General features: G+C 48.1%; 1 protein-coding gene across 1 annotated transcript in view; it reads right to left on the bottom strand.

The window, feature by feature from the left end:
- The window catches only part of NXN (nucleoredoxin), a 162,834-nt gene extending 145,181 nt beyond the window's left edge, over positions 1 to 17,653 (bottom strand). The window contains exon 1 of the mRNA XM_002718895.4: positions 17,151 to 17,653. Within this exon, the coding sequence (XP_002718941.1) occupies positions 17,151 to 17,516 (366 nt within the window). The 5' untranslated portion in view covers positions 17,517 to 17,653. The remainder of the gene's footprint in view (positions 1 to 17,150) is intronic.
- Positions 17,654 to 18,607: the final 954 nt, after the last annotated feature.

Here is an 18,607-nt window from a genome sequence, read left to right as displayed (position 1 = left end):
CTATCAATTACGTGGGCCATTACCACAGCCTCCCAGGGTCTGCACTGGCAGGAAGCTGGAGGCAGGAGCCAGAAGCAGGTATCAAACCCAGCTACGACAGGGAGACATGGGCATCTGAACCACTAGGCCAAACATCTGCCCCTCCACAGACAATTGATGTAATATTTTACATTTTTCTCAAAGCAGTAGATTCAGCCAAGACATCAGTTTTTCTAAGTGGAACAAGTCACTCTGAACAACTCTCAGGAGCTCACAATCTAGAACAATTAGTTCTAACCACCTAATAAAATGAAGAACCTCATATACTGAAAATAACAATTCCTCAGTTTATCTTTTTCATAACTTCGGATTTCAAGGGTGGAGGATTCTCTAAAAAAAAAAAAAAGTAGCACACATTAGTCAATAAAAACCTATACTAAATACAAGTAGCCTAACACTAATCACCACAGAAGATAGCACAGTACAAATGCCCAGCGCCGGGAGGCCTCTGTCCCTGTACAACTCTGAACCCACTCGGGAGAAGGGAGACCGACAGCCTCAGAGAATGAACCTCTTACTGTATCCGCACAGCAGGCCGAGCAGTGGGCCCGTCACAGGCTGTCTTCTCGCTGCTCCATGTCAGTGAGAGAGGGGCCCCTCCTGCAAACAGGAACTGCTTTTACCTGCTTTAAAGCTCTCCTCAGCCTGCGCACTGAAGGAGTGCGGCAGACTGAGCTGTGTCATTCTAAGGCTAGCGGTGGCCTGCAGAATTCCGTTCCTTGTCTCTAGGTGTGGAGGGTCATTGCCAAGGCAGACAGTCCTCACGTTATCATAGAGACACAGTGACATTTTAAGCCTTTACCCATTTGTGACAGAAAAAGCAGCACCTAGGGCTAGCATTTTTGCAATGCTGACATCCCATATCCATGGGCCACCTGCCTGCTAATGTGCCTGGGAAAGCAGCAGAAGATGATCCAAGTTCTTGGGGCCCTCCATCCATGTGGGAGACCCAGATGGAGTTCCAGGCTCCTGGCTGCATCCTGGCCTAGCCCCAACCATTGAAACCATTTGGAGAGTAAAGTAGTGGGTGGAAGATTTCTCTCTCTGTCATTCTGATTTTCAAATCAATCAATCAAATATATATGTGTGTGTGTGTGTGTGTGTATAGCAGCACCTATCAGGGAAGCCAAGAATATTAACAAGATTCATTGAAAAGTCTGTGTAACAGAGGTGCGTGCATACACACAGATGCATGTGGTTACAGATGTCTAAAACCCTCTGGAGAGATACACAAGAAACTGATCAAGATAAGTTATTTTCAGGGAGGCAAATTATGGTCCACAGCAGAAGGGAGACTTTTCCTTGCACATCTTTCCTTTCACTTGAATTTTGTTTAATGTACTACCTTTCCAGAAAATAAAAGGAACTGTAAATGCTGTACTGTAAATGCTGGACCTACTTCTGTAAACTATATTTAAGCATAAACATTTATATATGCAGTATATGCATGTTTTTCTGGAAAGATGTATAAGACACTATTAACAGTGGGTATTTTTGGAAAGAGAGTTATTTTTACCATTAAAAAATGAAATGAAAAAAAGCTACTATGTGAGAAAATAGTATATTAGCAATATGCTGAGCAAAGGCATATAGTGGCTTTTCATATAAGCAGTGGTGTAGGCAGTAAAGGCATAATCTCTGCTGGGTGCCCAGACAGACAAACCCCTCTCCCCGTGAGGGCGTGGGATCTTTTGTTCCACATTCGCCTGGTAACTATTGGCTCTGGCAAAACAGACTGGCTGATCTCAGGGAAAAGTCACAGTCTGAGCCTTCGCAGGAAGGCTGCTTCAGAAAGCACTTCAGAGCGAAACTGTGCCACCAGTCCCTGCAAATTAATACTTTCATAAATCCAAATGAAAGACAATATGTTCAAGGGGCATTAAGTAGTATTTTACTCTTAAGAACACTTGTACAAGCTTAAAACAATGCATCTAAGGGTTGAAGCCAGGGGCCTTCTACAAATTTAGGAAACCGATTTCCCCCCAGGAAAGTGTTTTAAGGCATTTAATTCCAATTCATCCTCATGCCTAACGTTTGAACCGTCAGAATTCTTAGGTGCCAAACCGCAATGTGTGTAAGAGATTCGTGTGTAATCTCAAATGGGCAAAGCTTTGGATAAGAAAACAAATCCATTTCAAAATAAGGTAATTTTTTCAAAATAAAGTCACACATTAAGAAAAACAAACATCTCTGCCTAAGGACACTGGATTGCTTTGTAGCTAGTAACTCTCTATGGCGAATTTTAAAACAAAATGCCACAGTTAATTAGCCAGCAGGGTTCTTGTCCTGCATCCGATGGGGGAGGGGGAATGACATTAAGAAAAAGATACCCTCAGGCTCTATTAGTGCCCTAATGAGACGTGGGGGAAGGGGGTTTAGGGGTAGGAGATAGAGCTGTCAATCTTGCCACATGTGGGCCGTGCTGAGACTTAAGCTGCTGCCTGCAGTGCCGTGCCTGCATCCTATATGGGTGCCGGTCCCAGCTGGTCCTCTTAGGATCCAGCTCCCTGCTAATGCGCCTGAGAAATCAGCAGAGGATGGCCAAGCACTTGGGTCTCTGCACCCACGGGGGAGACCCGGATGAAGTTCCAGGCTCCTGGCTTCAGCCTGGCCCAGTTCCAACAAATGTGGCCATTTGGGGAGTGCGCCAGTGGATGGAAGATCTCTCTTCCTCTCTCTCTGTAAGTCTTCAAATAAATAAATAAATCTTCATTTTATATATATATATATATATATATATGACAAATAGGGGATGCTCAACCACATACTGTCAGGTGAAACTGGACACTGTGCTGTCCAGCTGACAGAGTGAGTCTCTTCCATCAAGGTAGGAACTACAACCAAGAGGGACAAACAGGCCGCAAGATTACTTAACCATTGTCTATGTTTTCACAACAGCAACCAACAGGTAAAAGGAATTTCAATTTCCAGAAGAGCAGAAAAGGGGAGATTCTGCAAACTACCAACTGGTGAATTTGACATCAACCCTTAAATAAACCCTACAGCATTTATTATGATTACTAAACACACATTTAGAAAATGAATCAATCGGGGCCAGTGCTGTGGCACAGCAGGTAAAGCTACCGCCTGCAGTGCCGGCATCCCATATGGGCACCAGTTCAAGTCCTGGCTGCTTCTCTTCCAATCTAGCTCTCTGTTATGGCCTGGGAAAGCAGTGAAGATGGCCCAAGTCCTTGGGCCCCTGCAACTGCATGGGAGACCCAGAGGAAGCTCCTGGCTCCTGGCTCCGATCAGCCCAGCTCCGATTGTGGCTGACTGGGAAGTGAACCAGCAGATGGAAGACCTCTCTCTCTCTCTCTTTCTCTCTTTCTCTGCCTCTCCTTCTCTCTGTGTGTAACTCTGATTTTCAACTAAATAAATAAATCTTTAAAAAAAGAAAAAGAGGCAATCAATTAGAAGTGAGCATGCACCCATCAAACACAAGTCATTTCAGACCACTGTTTAGCCTGGAGAAGGTCTGCAGTGGGGTGCCACAGGTGGGACTTCCAGATTTAGTCAACATTTTTGTCAACTGCCTAATAAAAGTCTAGAAGGGATCACACAATTCAACCACATCAGCATCCAAAGACTTCAACAGACTATGAAAATTGATCAAACCTAAAAAAACTTGCTAAAAGTGCTAATTATGAGATTTTTATATTAAATCCCTATTGTTCAGGTATATGATTGGGGCCACACAGTGTGATTGTCAGAAAGGGTACTGTAACCTCAGTCTGCCTTGGTAAGATCTAGAACAAAGGAGGGTATGCATCGCTTGCTCTTGTGTGTGAGGCAACCCAGTCTGGGGGCCAGCCTGCAGGAGAGGTCCAGGCAAACCTGGAAAGGCAGGGCTCAGACACAGGCACATCACAGAAATGGCTCAAGGCCTGAGACTCTCACGCTTGCCTGCAAGTCTTTGAAGAGGGGATGGCTAAAGTCAGAAAGAACTTCCTCGGGAGATGGTGCATTGAGGTCACGTGAATTTCTCCAGCATGGACTGGATGACCACCTGCTGGGCACACTCCCCACAGTAACCCCCCTGATTTCCCTTGAGGAACCTCCCCTTCTTGATGCTCAGCCCACCTGGTGTGTGGCCCTAGCCTCTGGCTACACAGCTGTGGGTGTGACTCAGGCTTGGCCAGGCAGAGTACTACACAACCCAGTTGTGGTGACCTATTCTCGGATGGAGGTTGACCAAGCTATACCAGCGAGAAAACCAGCCTGCCAGAGGTCAGGGCTCACACAGAGACAACACAGCAGAGATGAGGAAAGGCAACCCAGGCTGGGGACAGCAGTTGAGGCACCCAGGTCTAAAGGCAACCTGAGGGGCCGGCACTGTGGTGTAGTGGGTTGAGACTCCACCTGCAGCACTGGTATCCCATAGGGGCGCTGGTTCATGTCCTGGCTGCTCCTCTTCCGATCCAGCTCTGCTATGGCCTGAGAAAGCGGTGGAAGATGACCCTAGTCCTTGGGCACCTGCACCCATGTGGAAGACCCAGAAGAAGCTATGGCTCCCGGCTTCAGATTGGCCAGTTCCGGCCATTACAGCCACTTGGGGAGTGCACCAGCAGACGGAAGATCTTTCTCTCTGTCTCTCCCTCTCTCTGTCTATAACTCTGCCTCTCAAATAAAAAATACAATCTTTAAAAAAAAAAAAAAAACAAGTAAAATAAATAAATAAAGGCAACCTGAGCCAAGACTTCTCAGCTACCTGCAGCCAGGACCCTTCTAACCCAGGAGTCAGTATCCTGCAGACCTAGATAAAGGGGAGACATGGACGAGAAAAATTCAGGACTACGCCGAGATGGTAAACAGAGAAAGCTTAAGTAAAAGGGAACAACAAGGAAACTGTGAGGGAAAGTGTGGGGGGAACTTCAGGTTAAAACAGACTCTCTTCACCACAGGTTAAGAGGCAGAGCTGCCAAATGTAATGTGTGGTTCTTACCTGGACTGAAACAAACCTACTGTGAAAAAAAATTACAAGACTTACAGGGACATTTCAACACCAACGGGATATTTTGATATAAAAGAATTACTGTGGGGATGGCACTGTGGCTTAGAAGGTTAAGCCTCCACATGTGGCACTGGCATCCCAATATGGGCCCCGGTTCAAATCCTGGCTGCTCCTCTTCCCATCCAGCTCACCGTTAGTAGCCTAGAAAATCAGAGGAAAATGGCCCAAGTGCTTGGGCCCCTGAACCCATGTGGGAGACCCAGAAGAAGCTTCTGGCTCCTGGCTTCAGCTCTGGCCCAGCTCTTGTCATTGCAGCCATTTGGGGAATGATCCAGAAGATGGAAGACCTCTCTCTCTTTCTCTCTCTCTCTCTTTTTCTCTCTGCCTCTCTGTAACTTTTTTTTTTTTTTTTTTTTGACAGGCAGAGTGGACAGAGAGAAAGGTCTTCCTTTTGCTGTTGGTTCACCCTCCAATGGCCGCTGCGGCCGGCACGCTGCGGCCGGCGCACCACACTGATCCGATGGCAAGAGCCAGGTACTTATCCTGGTCTCCCATGGGGTGCAGGGCCCAAGCACCTGGGTCATCCTCCACTGCACTCCTGGGCCACAGCAGAGAGCTGGCCTGGAAGAGGGGCAACTGGGACAGAATCCGGCGCCCCGACCGGGACTAGAACCTGGGGTGCCGGCGCCATAGGTGGAGGATTAGCCTAGTGAGCCGCGGCGCCGGCCTCTGTAACTCTTTCAAATAAATAAACCTTTTAAAAAAGAATTACTATTTATTTTAGATATGATATGATGCTGTGGTTCTATTTATTTTCAAATTTTTATTTATTTTATTTGAAAGACAGAGACTGACAGAAAGAGATAGAGAGTGCCCATCTGCTGATTCACTACCAAAATGCCTGCAGCATCTGGGGCTGGTGTTGGGCGCCCAGAACTCAATCCAGGTCTCACACGTGGATGACAGAGACCCAACTCCTTAAGTCATCATGTGCTGCCTCCCAGAGTTCACATTAGCAGGAAGCTAGAAATGGAAGCAGAACTGGGACTTGAGCCCAGACACTCAGATATGGATGTAAGCATCAAACTAGCAATCTTAACCACCAGGCCAAATATCCACCCCTGTGGTAATGTTGTAATAGAGTTACTTCATGAAATGTTTATGAAGAAAATGATAGAGGCCAATGTTGTGGCAAAACAGGTTATGCCACCACCTGTGACACTGGCATCCCATATAGGTGCTGATTCAAGTCCTGGCTGTTCCACTTCTGATCCAGCTCCCTGCTAATGGCCTGGGAAATGCAGCAGAAGATGGCCCAAGTGTTTGGGCCCCTGCTCCCAGCCGGGAGACTCAGATGAAGATCTTGTATCTTGGCTTTGGCCTGGCCTAGCCTGTGGCAGTTGCAGTCATGTAGGGAGTGAACCAGCAGAAGGAAGATCTCTCTCTCTCTCTCTCTCTCTCTCTCTGCCTCTCCCTTTTTCTCTGCAACTCTGATTTTCAAATAAAGAAATCAATCTTTAAAAAAAAAAAAGATAAACTGCGATTGTCTTCAAAATAATCTAGGACGTAGGAAGGGGAGTGGGTATCCATGAGTTGATGACTGTTGGATCTGGGAGGGTGCACAGAGACTCACTGTACTATTTCCCCACTGTGTGACGTTTATAAATGGCAGGAGAGAGATGCACAAACCAGTGTCTCTCCTGTACCTTCTCTTTGCTCAAAAGAGAGGACGAGTGCATCCAGTAATGCTGAGCAGCCGGTTAGTAGAGACGGCCCGAAATTATCCGCACACGAGGAGAGGACGCTTCATCACGAATAATAACTGCTGTCCTACTAGGAAACTGAAGAGAAACAAGGCATACTAGTTCGGTTTTTGTTACTGTCATGAGATACCTGAGGTTGGCTAATTTAGAAAGAAAAGAGGTTTATTCTGTCTCACAGTTCTGGTCCCATCTGGTGAGGCATTCCTGCTGGCAGGGTCCACAGCGGTGTGGGGCACCACATGGTGAGAAACAGACAAGTGTGTCTGTGTGTCTCTTGTGGTCTCCCTTCTTACAAAGCCACCAGGATTCAATCATGGGTCTGGCCTGGATGACCTGATCTAATCCTAATCAGTTCCCAAAGATCCCACCACTGATCCATGGGTCACACTTAGTTTCTACCCTCTTAATATCTCCCAATGCAGATCAAATTCCAGCACATGAAGCCTTGGGGACACATTCAAACGACACCCAAACCAAAGCACCAAGCTATGTGGTAGATCCCATATGCGAAGAACTAGCTATGGGGATGGGTGCAGCAGTAAAGGAGCTGCTTGAGACACCAGCTTCCCATATCAAAGGATCGGAGTTTGAATCCCAGCTCCACGCCAGGCTCCAGCTTCCTGAGAAAGTATGCTCTGGGAGGCAGATGGTGATGACTACCCGTGTGGGAAATCTTGTTTAAGTTCCTGGGCTTTGGCCTGGCTCAGCCTTGGATTTAAATATAAAAATAAAAATCGCTGGCTTTAAAAAGTTTTAATAAATAGTCACATAAAATAATACAGTATGTTTTTAAGAATTTATTTATTTATTTGAAAGGCAGAGTTACAGACAGAGAGGCAAAGACAAAGAGACAGAGAGAGAGAGAGAGAGAGAGATCTTCCATCCACTGTTTCACTCCCCAAATGGAGACATTGGCCAGGAATGGGCCAGGCTAAAACCAGGAGCTTGGAACTGTGCAGGGGCCCAAGGACTTGCACCATCCTCCACTGCTTTCTCAGGTGCATTCACAGGCAGCTGGATTGTAAGTGGAGTAGGTGGGGCTCAAACCAGCACCCAAATGGGACCCCAGCATTGCAAGCAGCAGCTTACCCCACTGGGCCACAACATCAGCTCCTAATGGAGTATTTCAAAGATCCCTTGGTAATAATGATTTTTAAAGTTGCATTGAAGCATACAGGTACTTCAAAAAGTTCATGGAAAATTTGTATTATCAAAAAGCTATAAATGGATTTCCATTTTTTACATGAAAATAAACTTCTCTTTTATTTCCTTTCTTCCAGAAACTTTTTGAGGCCCCCTCCTATATGCTTAAAACTGAAAAAATGCTGCACTCACACCTACAGTCACTCCCGTTTGGAGCAGTGAGGGTCGCAGCACGATTTTCCCTACTGCACATTGTTCCGCACAATCTTTATATTTCACATCAAACCCTGAGAAATGAGTAACAGATGAGGCAGCTGTGCTGAGAGCCACACTACGATCAAAAGAAAACTGTCTTGACCCGATCGTGTTTAAAGGGGAAAAAAGGCAACATCTTCAAACTTTAAACAGACCAAATCCATTCATATTTTTATTCCAAGGATATTGACCAAAAAAGACAAATAAAACACTGCAGAACTGATGCATCTGGATAAAATTCTCCTAGGAAAACAAAGAGAAAACCTGATCCCTCAGACGGCAAAATTCACCACACCCTGTTTTGTGACTATTCAATAGCAATCCAAGATAAAAGCTTCGTGAACCGTAGAAATATGACTTGAATGTATCTGTAATTGGTGTCTACATTGAAATACTCCAACGGGGAGCTGGGGAGGAGATGATAGATTTCATAGAAAGGAATGTTGAATGTTAAGCTGAGATTGCTTTTGAAAAAGGATTTTCTGACGTGTAGTTCATACAAAAATACATTGTATATGTGACCCAAGAGTTATGACCAGCAAGCGGTAGAGAATTTATGCTTGCTTTTAATCACAGATGCCACAGAACAAAAGTTTCCATTACAGCGCTGCACTCCGGAATAAGAGCACTCGGGAACGTTCAATTACCTTACTTCTTCCTTGTCATAAAGCAGAAGGCACATGTTTGAGATTTCACTGGAAGTCAGAACAGCAGTTTCTGAAAACCTCATAAAAGACAGGACTGATTTAGTCCTCGGATCTCGGCGGGATACCTGAAGTTCAATTTTGTCTCGGGAACAAAAGCACTAAAACAGCCTGCAGGCTTTGCATAGGATGAAGGGGAGTTGGGGGCACTTCCCCGGCTGAACTAAAAAAAGCGGAATCATTAAAAAGACCCTTAGAAACCATCACCACGCAAAGGCAGCAACAGAAAAGTTCTGGCTTTCCTGTCTGCCAGGCAACAGCACATGTTTTAAGCAGTTTAACTCCCTCTATCTTATTTCAGAGCGTTCTATGCACACCGAGAGTGAATCCAGACCCAAAGCCGTTTACTGAAGGGAACTTAGCTTCCTCCTCTTCCGTGGGGAATGTTTGATGTGAACATTTTTTAAGATACAGTTTCATGAGCAGAAAAGACCGAGTCTGAACTTAAGGGAGTTCAGCCAAACTCTTTCATCCGGCACTGTGACCCTGATCTATTAATCGGTTCTCTTTGCTTCATTCTCTGACTCCAGCATGCTTTGAACAGTTAAAACGCTTAATATCTGCCGATGACTGGTTGCTGGAAGATGTAATATGCATGCATTTCGAATTCCTTGGAAGAACGATGCTAGAGAAGCGCACACTAGTTATGAAATAAAAAAGCATGGGATGAGAGGTCTGCAGATGAAACTATTTTAAGCTATTTGACATTTCAGAAATGGAGAGTCAAGAACACAGAATCACAGTGCAATACAGATGCGCAGGAAGCTACCGGGACTCTCCCAGCTGGGACATTCATTTGCTCATTTAAATGTTCTTTAAAATATTCATTATCAAAAAAAAAAACCCACAAACTGCACAAAGGATATAAAATTAATACAGTTCAGTTAAGGCCCAACTCTAATATTATATGCTAAAATCAAACTAAGTAACAGTGAAGGTGCATATTTCAATTCACGTGATCTGGAAACTCCTGTGTTTTCCAGTTAACCAATCTAAAATTGCAGCCCTGTTTTCTGCGACACTATTTAATTTCTCAGTACCTCAGCCCTGATCCCCTTCCCTTTCTGGTTGGTTTCTGTCCTAAAGCAGCTTAAAGTCTAACAAAACAGAAAAAATAATTGTTTTCAAAAATCGGTGCACAGAATCTAGGGAGGCTCACAGAAGAGTCCTACCTAGAGGGAAAAGAGAGGGATGCCTCTTAAACAGGGACACCAGGGCTGTGTGCAGAAGCTGTAAACTCAGCCAGATGGGCAAAAAAATGGAATACTACACGTTCCAGAAATCCAAGTTCAGTGGAGCCCAGTAGCACAGGTGGGAGACGAGGCTGGAGAAGAGTCAGGACCACCCTCCAGAGCGTGGACTTCACCACAAAGGCTATGAAGTCCTAAAGAATTCTTCAGCAGGAGAATGACCAAGATCAGGGCTGTGTCTCTGAACTTGTCATTCCATTCTACAGACAGCTCTGGGCACTGCCTCTCGGGGTGGGGTCTGAGGATCAGGGCTTGTCCCCGAGTCATCTGTCGCTGCTGCGGCACAAGGCGAGTGCAGAGATGGAGAGGAGGCACTGAGAGAGGCTGAGCTTGACCTAACAGCCGCATTCAAGCTTGGGATCAACGGACTCACCTCAACGAATGGGACAGAGGGAAGTCGGTACGCTGTCCACCCATGTGAGGGATCACACGTACATGAAGCAGGACCACATAACAGTGTGACTGCTAGGAAATTTTAAAAATACATAGTGACAGACAATTTGAGAAGCTCTGGCCTAGAGAACCATTTCAAGGGGTCAGGATTGGAAGCAGAGAGCCCCAGGAGATGGACATTGGTCGGCAGTAGTCCAGAGGAAACCTGAACTCAAGCAGTGACAGCAGGAATGGAGAGATGGGAGGGAGGCAAGAGCTATCAAGGAGGTCAAGTCAACAAGACTCCATGCCTTTAGGATGTGAGGGGTGGAAGAGAATCAAGGATGGCTCCTGGGACCCAAGGACTCTTATTTACTCTGAAAATAATGGCAAGTTATAAAACACCACTATTCAAGAGCTTCATGAAAGTCAGAATTTACAAAAAGATTCTAAATTCATGGCCAGTATTCACTGCCCTTTAATAAGCATAATGGTAAATTAATGAAATACAGGAAAACTAAGCACCCTGGTGGTTAACACCACACACCACTGGGAATTCAGATTGTGGAGAAAGAAAACACATCCTATGCCAAGTCTATATTCCCTTCCTGAAATGAAATCAGGCAGTCAAGAGCCCATCTAGCTCTGAACAGGACAGCTGGAGCCCTGGAACCCCAATCCCCATCAGAAAAAAAGAAAGCCCCCAAGGGACCTGTTCATCTCCCACCCCAGCTGTACACAGCACAAAGCCTCCTTTCTCAAATCTATGCAGACATGAAAACAAGGGCTCCCACTGAAAGGAAAAGTGATAAAAAGAGGGTGGAAATTAAAAACAAGTCAATCAACAACCCTAACTTCAAAACCTATTGCTTTCCTTTGTACCCTGGTTCCCATCCCACCCTCCCAGATAATGAGACACATCTATGAGCAAGTGCTGTGGACAGCTAGGGCCTGAGCTGCTAACTGGAAGATAAGTGTCAATTCCCCAGTGGCTACACGTCTGAAAAATCCTATCCAATGGATTCCATAGCCCATAGCCGGGAAGGGAGGTGGGCCCATTCATGTGAGGCGTAGGGGTTTTACTACTCCAGAGACCCCCCACCATCCATTTCCCACATGAAAGAACAGCAAACTTTCATCCTCCAGTTGCCCAGATTTGAACAGCCAAGTTCAGCTCCAGACATGCGCAGAGCTTTGGCATACCATGAAGTGACCACCAAGTACATACTCTCTCTCAGTAAGGGTGCCTGACTGCTGATCATCTTTATGTTGTCAGCCTTTATCATGCCTATGTGTCACTGATCAGTAGTCTTGGGTTTCACTAGTAAACATAAAAATGGAGCTCAACAAGTATCAGTAATCTTCCAGAACTTCAGGGGATACTATTATTTTCCATTCATTTGCTTTTGTTGTTTCATTCTTTCCAATTTGAACTCCTTTCAATGACTTTGTATGCTTATAAGTTATTGCTCTGAGAAGTTAAAAATGGGGCACTGGCACCATGGCTAGAACCACTGTGGCTCTAACTGTAGTGGGTTAAGCTACCACCTGGGATGCCAGCATCCCATATGAGTGCCAGTCTGAGTCCCGGCTACTCCACTCCAAACCAACTTCCTGCTAATGTGCCTGGGAAAGCAACAGAAGATGGCCTGAGTACTTGGGCCCCTGCCACCCACTTGGGAGCCCCAGATGGAATTCCATGCTGCTGGCTTCCACTTGGCCCAGTTGTTGTGGCCATTTAGAGAGTGAACCAGTGGATGGAAGATCTGTGTGTGTGTGTGTCTATGTGTGTGTGTGTGTGTCTCCCTCTATGAAACTCTGCCTTTCAAATAAATTTAAATATATACATACACCTCATGGGAGTTGGTATTTAGCACAGTGGTTAAGATGCTGCAAACAATGCCCTCATTGTGAATCAGAAGTCCTGGATTCAAGTTCTGGCTCCACTTCCGATCCAGCTTCTTGCTACTGTGCACTGGGAAGATGGCAGGTAATAGCTCAAGGACTTGGGTCTCTGCCACTCACATAGGAGATCCAAATGGAGTTCCAGACTCCTGGCTTCCACTTGGTTCATTCCCAGCTGCTGCAGGCCTTTGGGAAGTGAACCAGCAGATAGGAGAGAAAGAGAACACTTATCTTCAAGAGTGAGATCTTCCCACATGGATGGCAGGGGCCCAAGCAATTGGACCATTATCTGCTGCTTCCCAACATGCATTAGTGGGAAGTTGGATTGAAAACAGAAGAGCTGAGTCTTGAACTGGCACTCTGGTATGGGATGTGAGAGTTGCAAGAGACTTAACCCATTGTGCCACAACATCTACCCCACACCTAATTTTTGTTTTCTTATTTATTTATTTATTTATTTGAGAGGTAGAGTTACAGAGAAAGAGAGAGAGACAGAGAGAAAAGTCTTCCATCCGCTGGTTCACTCCCCAAATGGCCACAATGGCCAGAGCTGGGCCGATCCAAACCCAGGAGCCAGGAGCTTCTTCTGGGTCTCCCACATAGGTGCAGAGGCCCAAGGACTTAGGCCATCCTCTACTGCTTTTCTAGGCCATGGCAGAGAGCTGGATTGGAAGTGGAGCAGCCAGGACTCTAATCAGCACCCATATGCCAGCACTGCTAGAGGTGACTTTACCCACCATACCATAGTGCCAGCCCCTGGAAAAAAAAACATTTTTTTAAAGATTTATTTTTATATATTATTGAAAGGCAGAGTTACAGAGAGGCAGAGGCAGAGGCAGAGAGAGAGAGAGAGAGAGAGTCTTCTATCCACTGGTTCACTCCCCAAGTGGCCACAATGGCCAGAGCTGGACAGATCCAAAGCCAGGAACCAGGAGCTTCTTCTGGGTATCCTAGGTGGGTGCAGAGGCCCAAGGGCTTGGGCCATCCTCTACTGCTTTCCCAGGCCACAGCAGAGAGCTGGATAGGAAATGGAGCAGCCAGGACATGAACCGGTGCCCATATGGATGCCAGCACCACAGAGCTGGCTCCACACCTAATTTTTAAAGCTGTACCTTTTTGCCATCTTTTGTCACCTTAAAAGTGAATAGAAGAAAAGACGCAGTGATCTGCTAGCATCCTGGAAACCACTGTCTTATTGGCGTAGTATTTGGATTTGAGGAAGCTTGAGAGAGACGGAGTTCTAAGACTAAGGGGATACCAAATCTTGTTCTACCCAAAGAACCTACAAAGGGATGCAGGTGAATTCTAGGCCAAGTCTCTGATTTGATATGAACCAAAAGAACCACCCAGAGCAGCCACACAGGGTGGCTGGAGGATGCACACTCCCCTCCTGGCTGCAGCAGGCAGACCAGGGATGCTGGACCAAAACCCCAGACTCTGCCACTTGCCCTCCCCAACATTCTCTCGCCCCTTCTATCACTTGGGAAGTTCTAAGACCAAGCCAGAGCCCAATAAACCCATCCAGAGGGAAGCTACTGATCTGTACCCTTTGATGTCAACACACTCACCCCAACCAAATGTTTCACATCAGGCACCAGGCCAGGCAAAGCTGAGACCTGTGGCTTTAAAACCAAAACCAGGCTCACCTCTAAAATGCCAACATGGACCCTGGAGACAGACTCTCCGGTTTCAGCAATTGAGTAACTTACACTGACCTAAAGGAACAACCAAATCCTAAAAGACCAGATCTTCACCACCTTGCAACTCTTCATCACATTCTCTCTCTTCAGCAACGTGAATAACATCTACCAAGCTACTTATTAAAACAAGTCTAACTGCCTGAACTTCAGGATTACAGGTTTCCTGGCATAAGTGCTCTTACAAATGCACTCAAAGTTCTACTATCATCTAATTACAATTTCTATACAGCTGTGTAATAAGGTGTGTGTGCTGGAAGCCAAAAAGAAAAAAAAGTTTCAATGACTTTAGTACCTACCGCTGAAACAAGCAGAAACAGGACAATCTTCCATAATTTAAAAAAAGAAGATACTGGAATTATTTATTTTTTCCTCACAGCTCCAATCAAGGTGAGAGGAGCCAGGCAAAATGCAGGCTTAGCATATATGGTCATCCCCAGACTTTCTTACTCTGTAAAGCAGAAATTAATAAAAGAAGAAGAAAAAAAAGACATACCACACAGCATTTTCTTTCCCCACCATAATTTTTCAATTTTCTTTAGAGAAATGCCAGCCAATAACTAATCAGAACCATATCCTTCGTTATCCCAATGGGAAGAAGTACACAAATGGTTTGAGAGAACAAATGTTAATGAGAACTTTAAAAAGTAATCTGGATCTTTGCTTTTCCTTCAGTTGTAAAACAAAATTCCCTTCTTTAAAGTTATTTTTATAGATGGTAAAAAAAAACAGAGTCTGTCCACAAGGAGTGAAGTGTTCATCCATCCGGGGCCCTGCACTGGGGGTGCTCCGACTGCTCACTGTTCTTAAGGTGAAACTGGCATCACAAACTCACAGACTCCTATCCACTCCAGTGTGGAACAAGAGAGCCCAAAACTGCCAGTTACAGAAAAGGACACGCTGTCTCCTCCGTGTTTCCCTTCCAGAGTGCGGACATGGCTTTTGTAACTTCCAAGAGTATGTTTTCCTTAGCAAGCACAGAGGAGGCTTTTCACCTGGTGCACACCCCTGGGCGTGTTTCTGGGATCCGATGTGGAGTCCCCCTGTTCAGGAACATGGAGGGGCAGAAGCCACCCCAAAAACCGACCAGTTTTAGGGCACAAAGTGAACCGTAGGATGTGAGTCAGAAACATTCTGTGCAAAATATAAAATTTCTCAGAAGCCCCGGCACCAAGGTTGAGGCACGTTCGGCACTCTACACTGTATTTTCGAATGAGTCTGCGCTGTATCATGCAGAGTCTATTCCTAGCTAGCGGTACTGGCAGGTCCAGGCTAGGACCACGCAACACTTCTTTGCATACAAAGGGACCGGCCAGGGCACAGAGAAGCAGGCATGTGCTACTTGTATCGAATATTTCTCTTTTTCAGAAAAAGCTTTTTTTTTTCCTTTTTTTTAAACATTTGCAAAACATCTCAATTTGTTCCATATTCTAACTATTCAGCCAATTCATTCCCCTTCTGTACAAAACACAATAGGCCTTAGGCTGCAACATTTTACCATCGTTGTATGTTTTCAAAAGCTAGAAATTATTTGCATTGCCCAGTAAGAACATCATTTTAAACAGATTTTGGCCACAACAGAAACTCGCCATTACATTGAAAAAAATTTTTTTTCTATACTCAAAAGGATCATAAAACAACCACCACATAAAATTTGCATATTTGGAAACAGAAAGTACTAGCCATGTATATTCATAGCCTATCACACGTATAAATCAAACATGGGTAGAATAATCTAAGAAGTGGTGAAAATGCCAAGTCCTGCCTCTGTGTGGTTAGGGAACCCATGTTCTTCCCACGTTAAATACACAAACTCTATCTGTTCCACTGTATTTCATACTTTAAATCCCAATTCGGTAACTTTCCCCGCTTAGGGATGGATGATTTACTCGAGACATTTGGGGTCCCAGCATAAGCCTTTTGCTCTCACTAAATCTAAATCATGCTTCCCTACAAGATCCACACACGTAAAAGAAACACATGGCATGCGTTACCATCCTCCCCAGAGGAAGCTAAACGCCCGAGCAGCCCTTCTGTCCACTCCATAAACTGAGACCCCCTCAGACACGGAAGGGTCTGGATTCACACCCCTGCCTCGGGCACACTCCTGAAGCAAGCCCGCTCCAAACCCTTTTCTGTTTCTATGCGTGACAAACACCCCTGGGTTTGTTTTATTAAAACAGACATCTTCATCCAACAGACGCACTCAGAAACCCAAACTAATTTCAACAGCAAACCGGGAGGACGGAGAAGTTGACAGCGAAGCATAAATCTCCCCAAATCCCCGTTCCTCCAGTCCTGCTGCCCCTATGGGATCAGCCCAGCAGTTCACGCGAAGTATGCCAAGACAACGGCGGCCCACCGCGAAAGTGAGGGCGGCAAGTGCCTGGGAGCGAGCTGGACAGTCAGACAATGAAAAGCTCCCCGGTGGCCCCTAACTCAGCCGGGGTGGGGATAGCCGCGGGAGGAGGAAGAAGCGAGAGGGAGCGAGCTCCCTCCTCGCCCCGGGCCACCCCCGGCGGCTGCCTGCCCACGGCAGGGTTGGGGGCGGTCTGACCTCGGCCTCGGCCTCCAGGTCCCCAGTCACAAGGGGAGGGCCCCCCAGGAAAGCAGATTTCTTTCGGAAAGAAAGGAAACTTCCTGGTTCGAGCATTGTGGGTAGGGGGCTAGCGCCCTCCCCCACCCACTACAGGGATCCGCAGAGAGTCCAGGGGTCGAGAGAGGGGGCCCCTCCCGGCACCTCTCCTGGGGGGGGGGGGGGAGGGGCTGGCGGCGGAGGGCCCCCGGGTCGGAGCCCCCAGCACGGCCGCCCCCTCGGCGAGGGGGACGTGAGCCCGGGCCTGGGGCGGTGGGGGGCCGAGAGGTGTCAAAGTTGGGCAGCGCGGGCGCAACCCGGCCCCGCGCCCCGCGGAGTTGCCGCGGGAGCCCCCAGCCCGCAGGGGTGCGGGGACACGGTGCGGGCGCAGAGAGCAGCAGGCGGGGAGGCGGGCGCCACGCCGGAGGCTGGGGCCCGGCTCCCGGGAGTGCGGCCCGAGGCCGGGGGCGCCGGCGAGGCCCGCGCCGCTCACCTTTCTGTGCTTCTCCTTGTAGGGCAGCGCCAGCCACGGCATGTCCCGCACGAAGTCCTGCCACTGCCTCTGGTCCTGATCTGAGGACACGAAGACGATCTCCAGGCGGCTCCGCGGCTCGGGCTCCGCGGCCGCGCCAGCCCCCGGCCCCGGCCCGGCCCCTGGCCCGGCCGCCGCGTCGCCCCTCAGGCGGCCGTAGAAGGCGGCCAGGCTGGCGCTGAGCTGCGCGCAGGGGGCGCTCAGGCTGCAGCCGAAGTAGAGCCCGAGCAGCGAGATGCCGCGGGCGCCCAGCGAGTGCACGTCCACCTCTTCGCCGCCGCCCGTCACCAGCTTCTCGCCGAGCAGCTCCTCCAGGAAGCCCGACATCCTGGCCCACCGCAGCCCGGGCACGCGGGCGGCAGGCGGCGGCGATCGCGCTCCCTCAGTCCGCGCGGCGGGCGGAGGCGGCGGCGGCAGCAGCGGCGGCGGCGGCAGCGGCGGGCGCGAGGGAACGCAGAGCCCCGCCCCCTTGGGCCCGCCCACGCCACGCCCCCTCCGCGGCCGGCCCGGGGCCGCGGTCCCCGGGGCAGGGTCCGCCGCAGCTGGCTCTGGGGCGGCCGGCCGGGCTCCCTCCTTCAGGCCGAAGTGCGCGCGGAAGCCGCCCCGAGTACAGACCTGACGGGAAAGGCTCCCCTCTGACAGGAATGCCCGGGACCTGAGCGATGAAAGGACCTGGACTTGGCCGTCTTTTCCCCACGTCTACGCTCCCTTCCCCGGCCCTAAATTCAGGCCCACCACCACCACACTTCTCCAAGGATTCCCCCCAGCCCCGCACTCGAGTTCTGCACCCTTTCTCCTAGCTCCTTTCCCTCCGCTCCCCAGCCCAAAGCCTGAGGCCCCACTGAATATCCCCCCACACACACACACATCTCTCTCTCTCTCTCTCTCTCTCTCTCGTTGCTGATCAGGCTGGGTCATACTGCCTGTGCATGTATGTCTTGTGCTCTCTGTTGTACGTGGATTGGAGGATGCCACATCTTGCACTAGGGTACTTCAAAAAGTTCGTGGAAACTGAAAAAATAAGTTTATTTTGGTGCAAAAATGTTGGGAATCCAGGCATAGCTGGGGTCTTCCAAAGCTTCCCGGGGGGGGGGGGTGTTTATCCTAGAAGGTAAGACCCCAGCTTCCCACACCGGAGTACCTGGGATCCATACTCAGCTCCAGTCCAGATTCCATCTTCCTGCTCAGGCAAAGCCTGGGAGGCAGCAGTGATGGCTCCAGTAACTGGGTCCTTGCCACCTCGTGGAACAGCTCAGTTAAGCTCCTGGCTCCCACGGGGCATCTGGAGAGTGAACCAGCAGATGGGCGCTCTCTCGGTCTCTCCAATCAACAAAACTTGTTTTAACTGCATGGAAAAATGTGTGTTATGAAAAAACTAGGCATGGATTTCCAAAGAATTTTGTACCGAAATAACTTTA

The sequence above is a fragment of the Oryctolagus cuniculus genome, chromosome 17 (genome assembly GCF_964237555.1).
Source record: "Oryctolagus cuniculus chromosome 17, mOryCun1.1, whole genome shotgun sequence".
NCBI classification, from domain to species: Eukaryota; Metazoa; Chordata; class Mammalia; order Lagomorpha; family Leporidae; genus Oryctolagus; species Oryctolagus cuniculus.
This window is presented reverse-complemented; position numbering and strand designations above follow the sequence as displayed.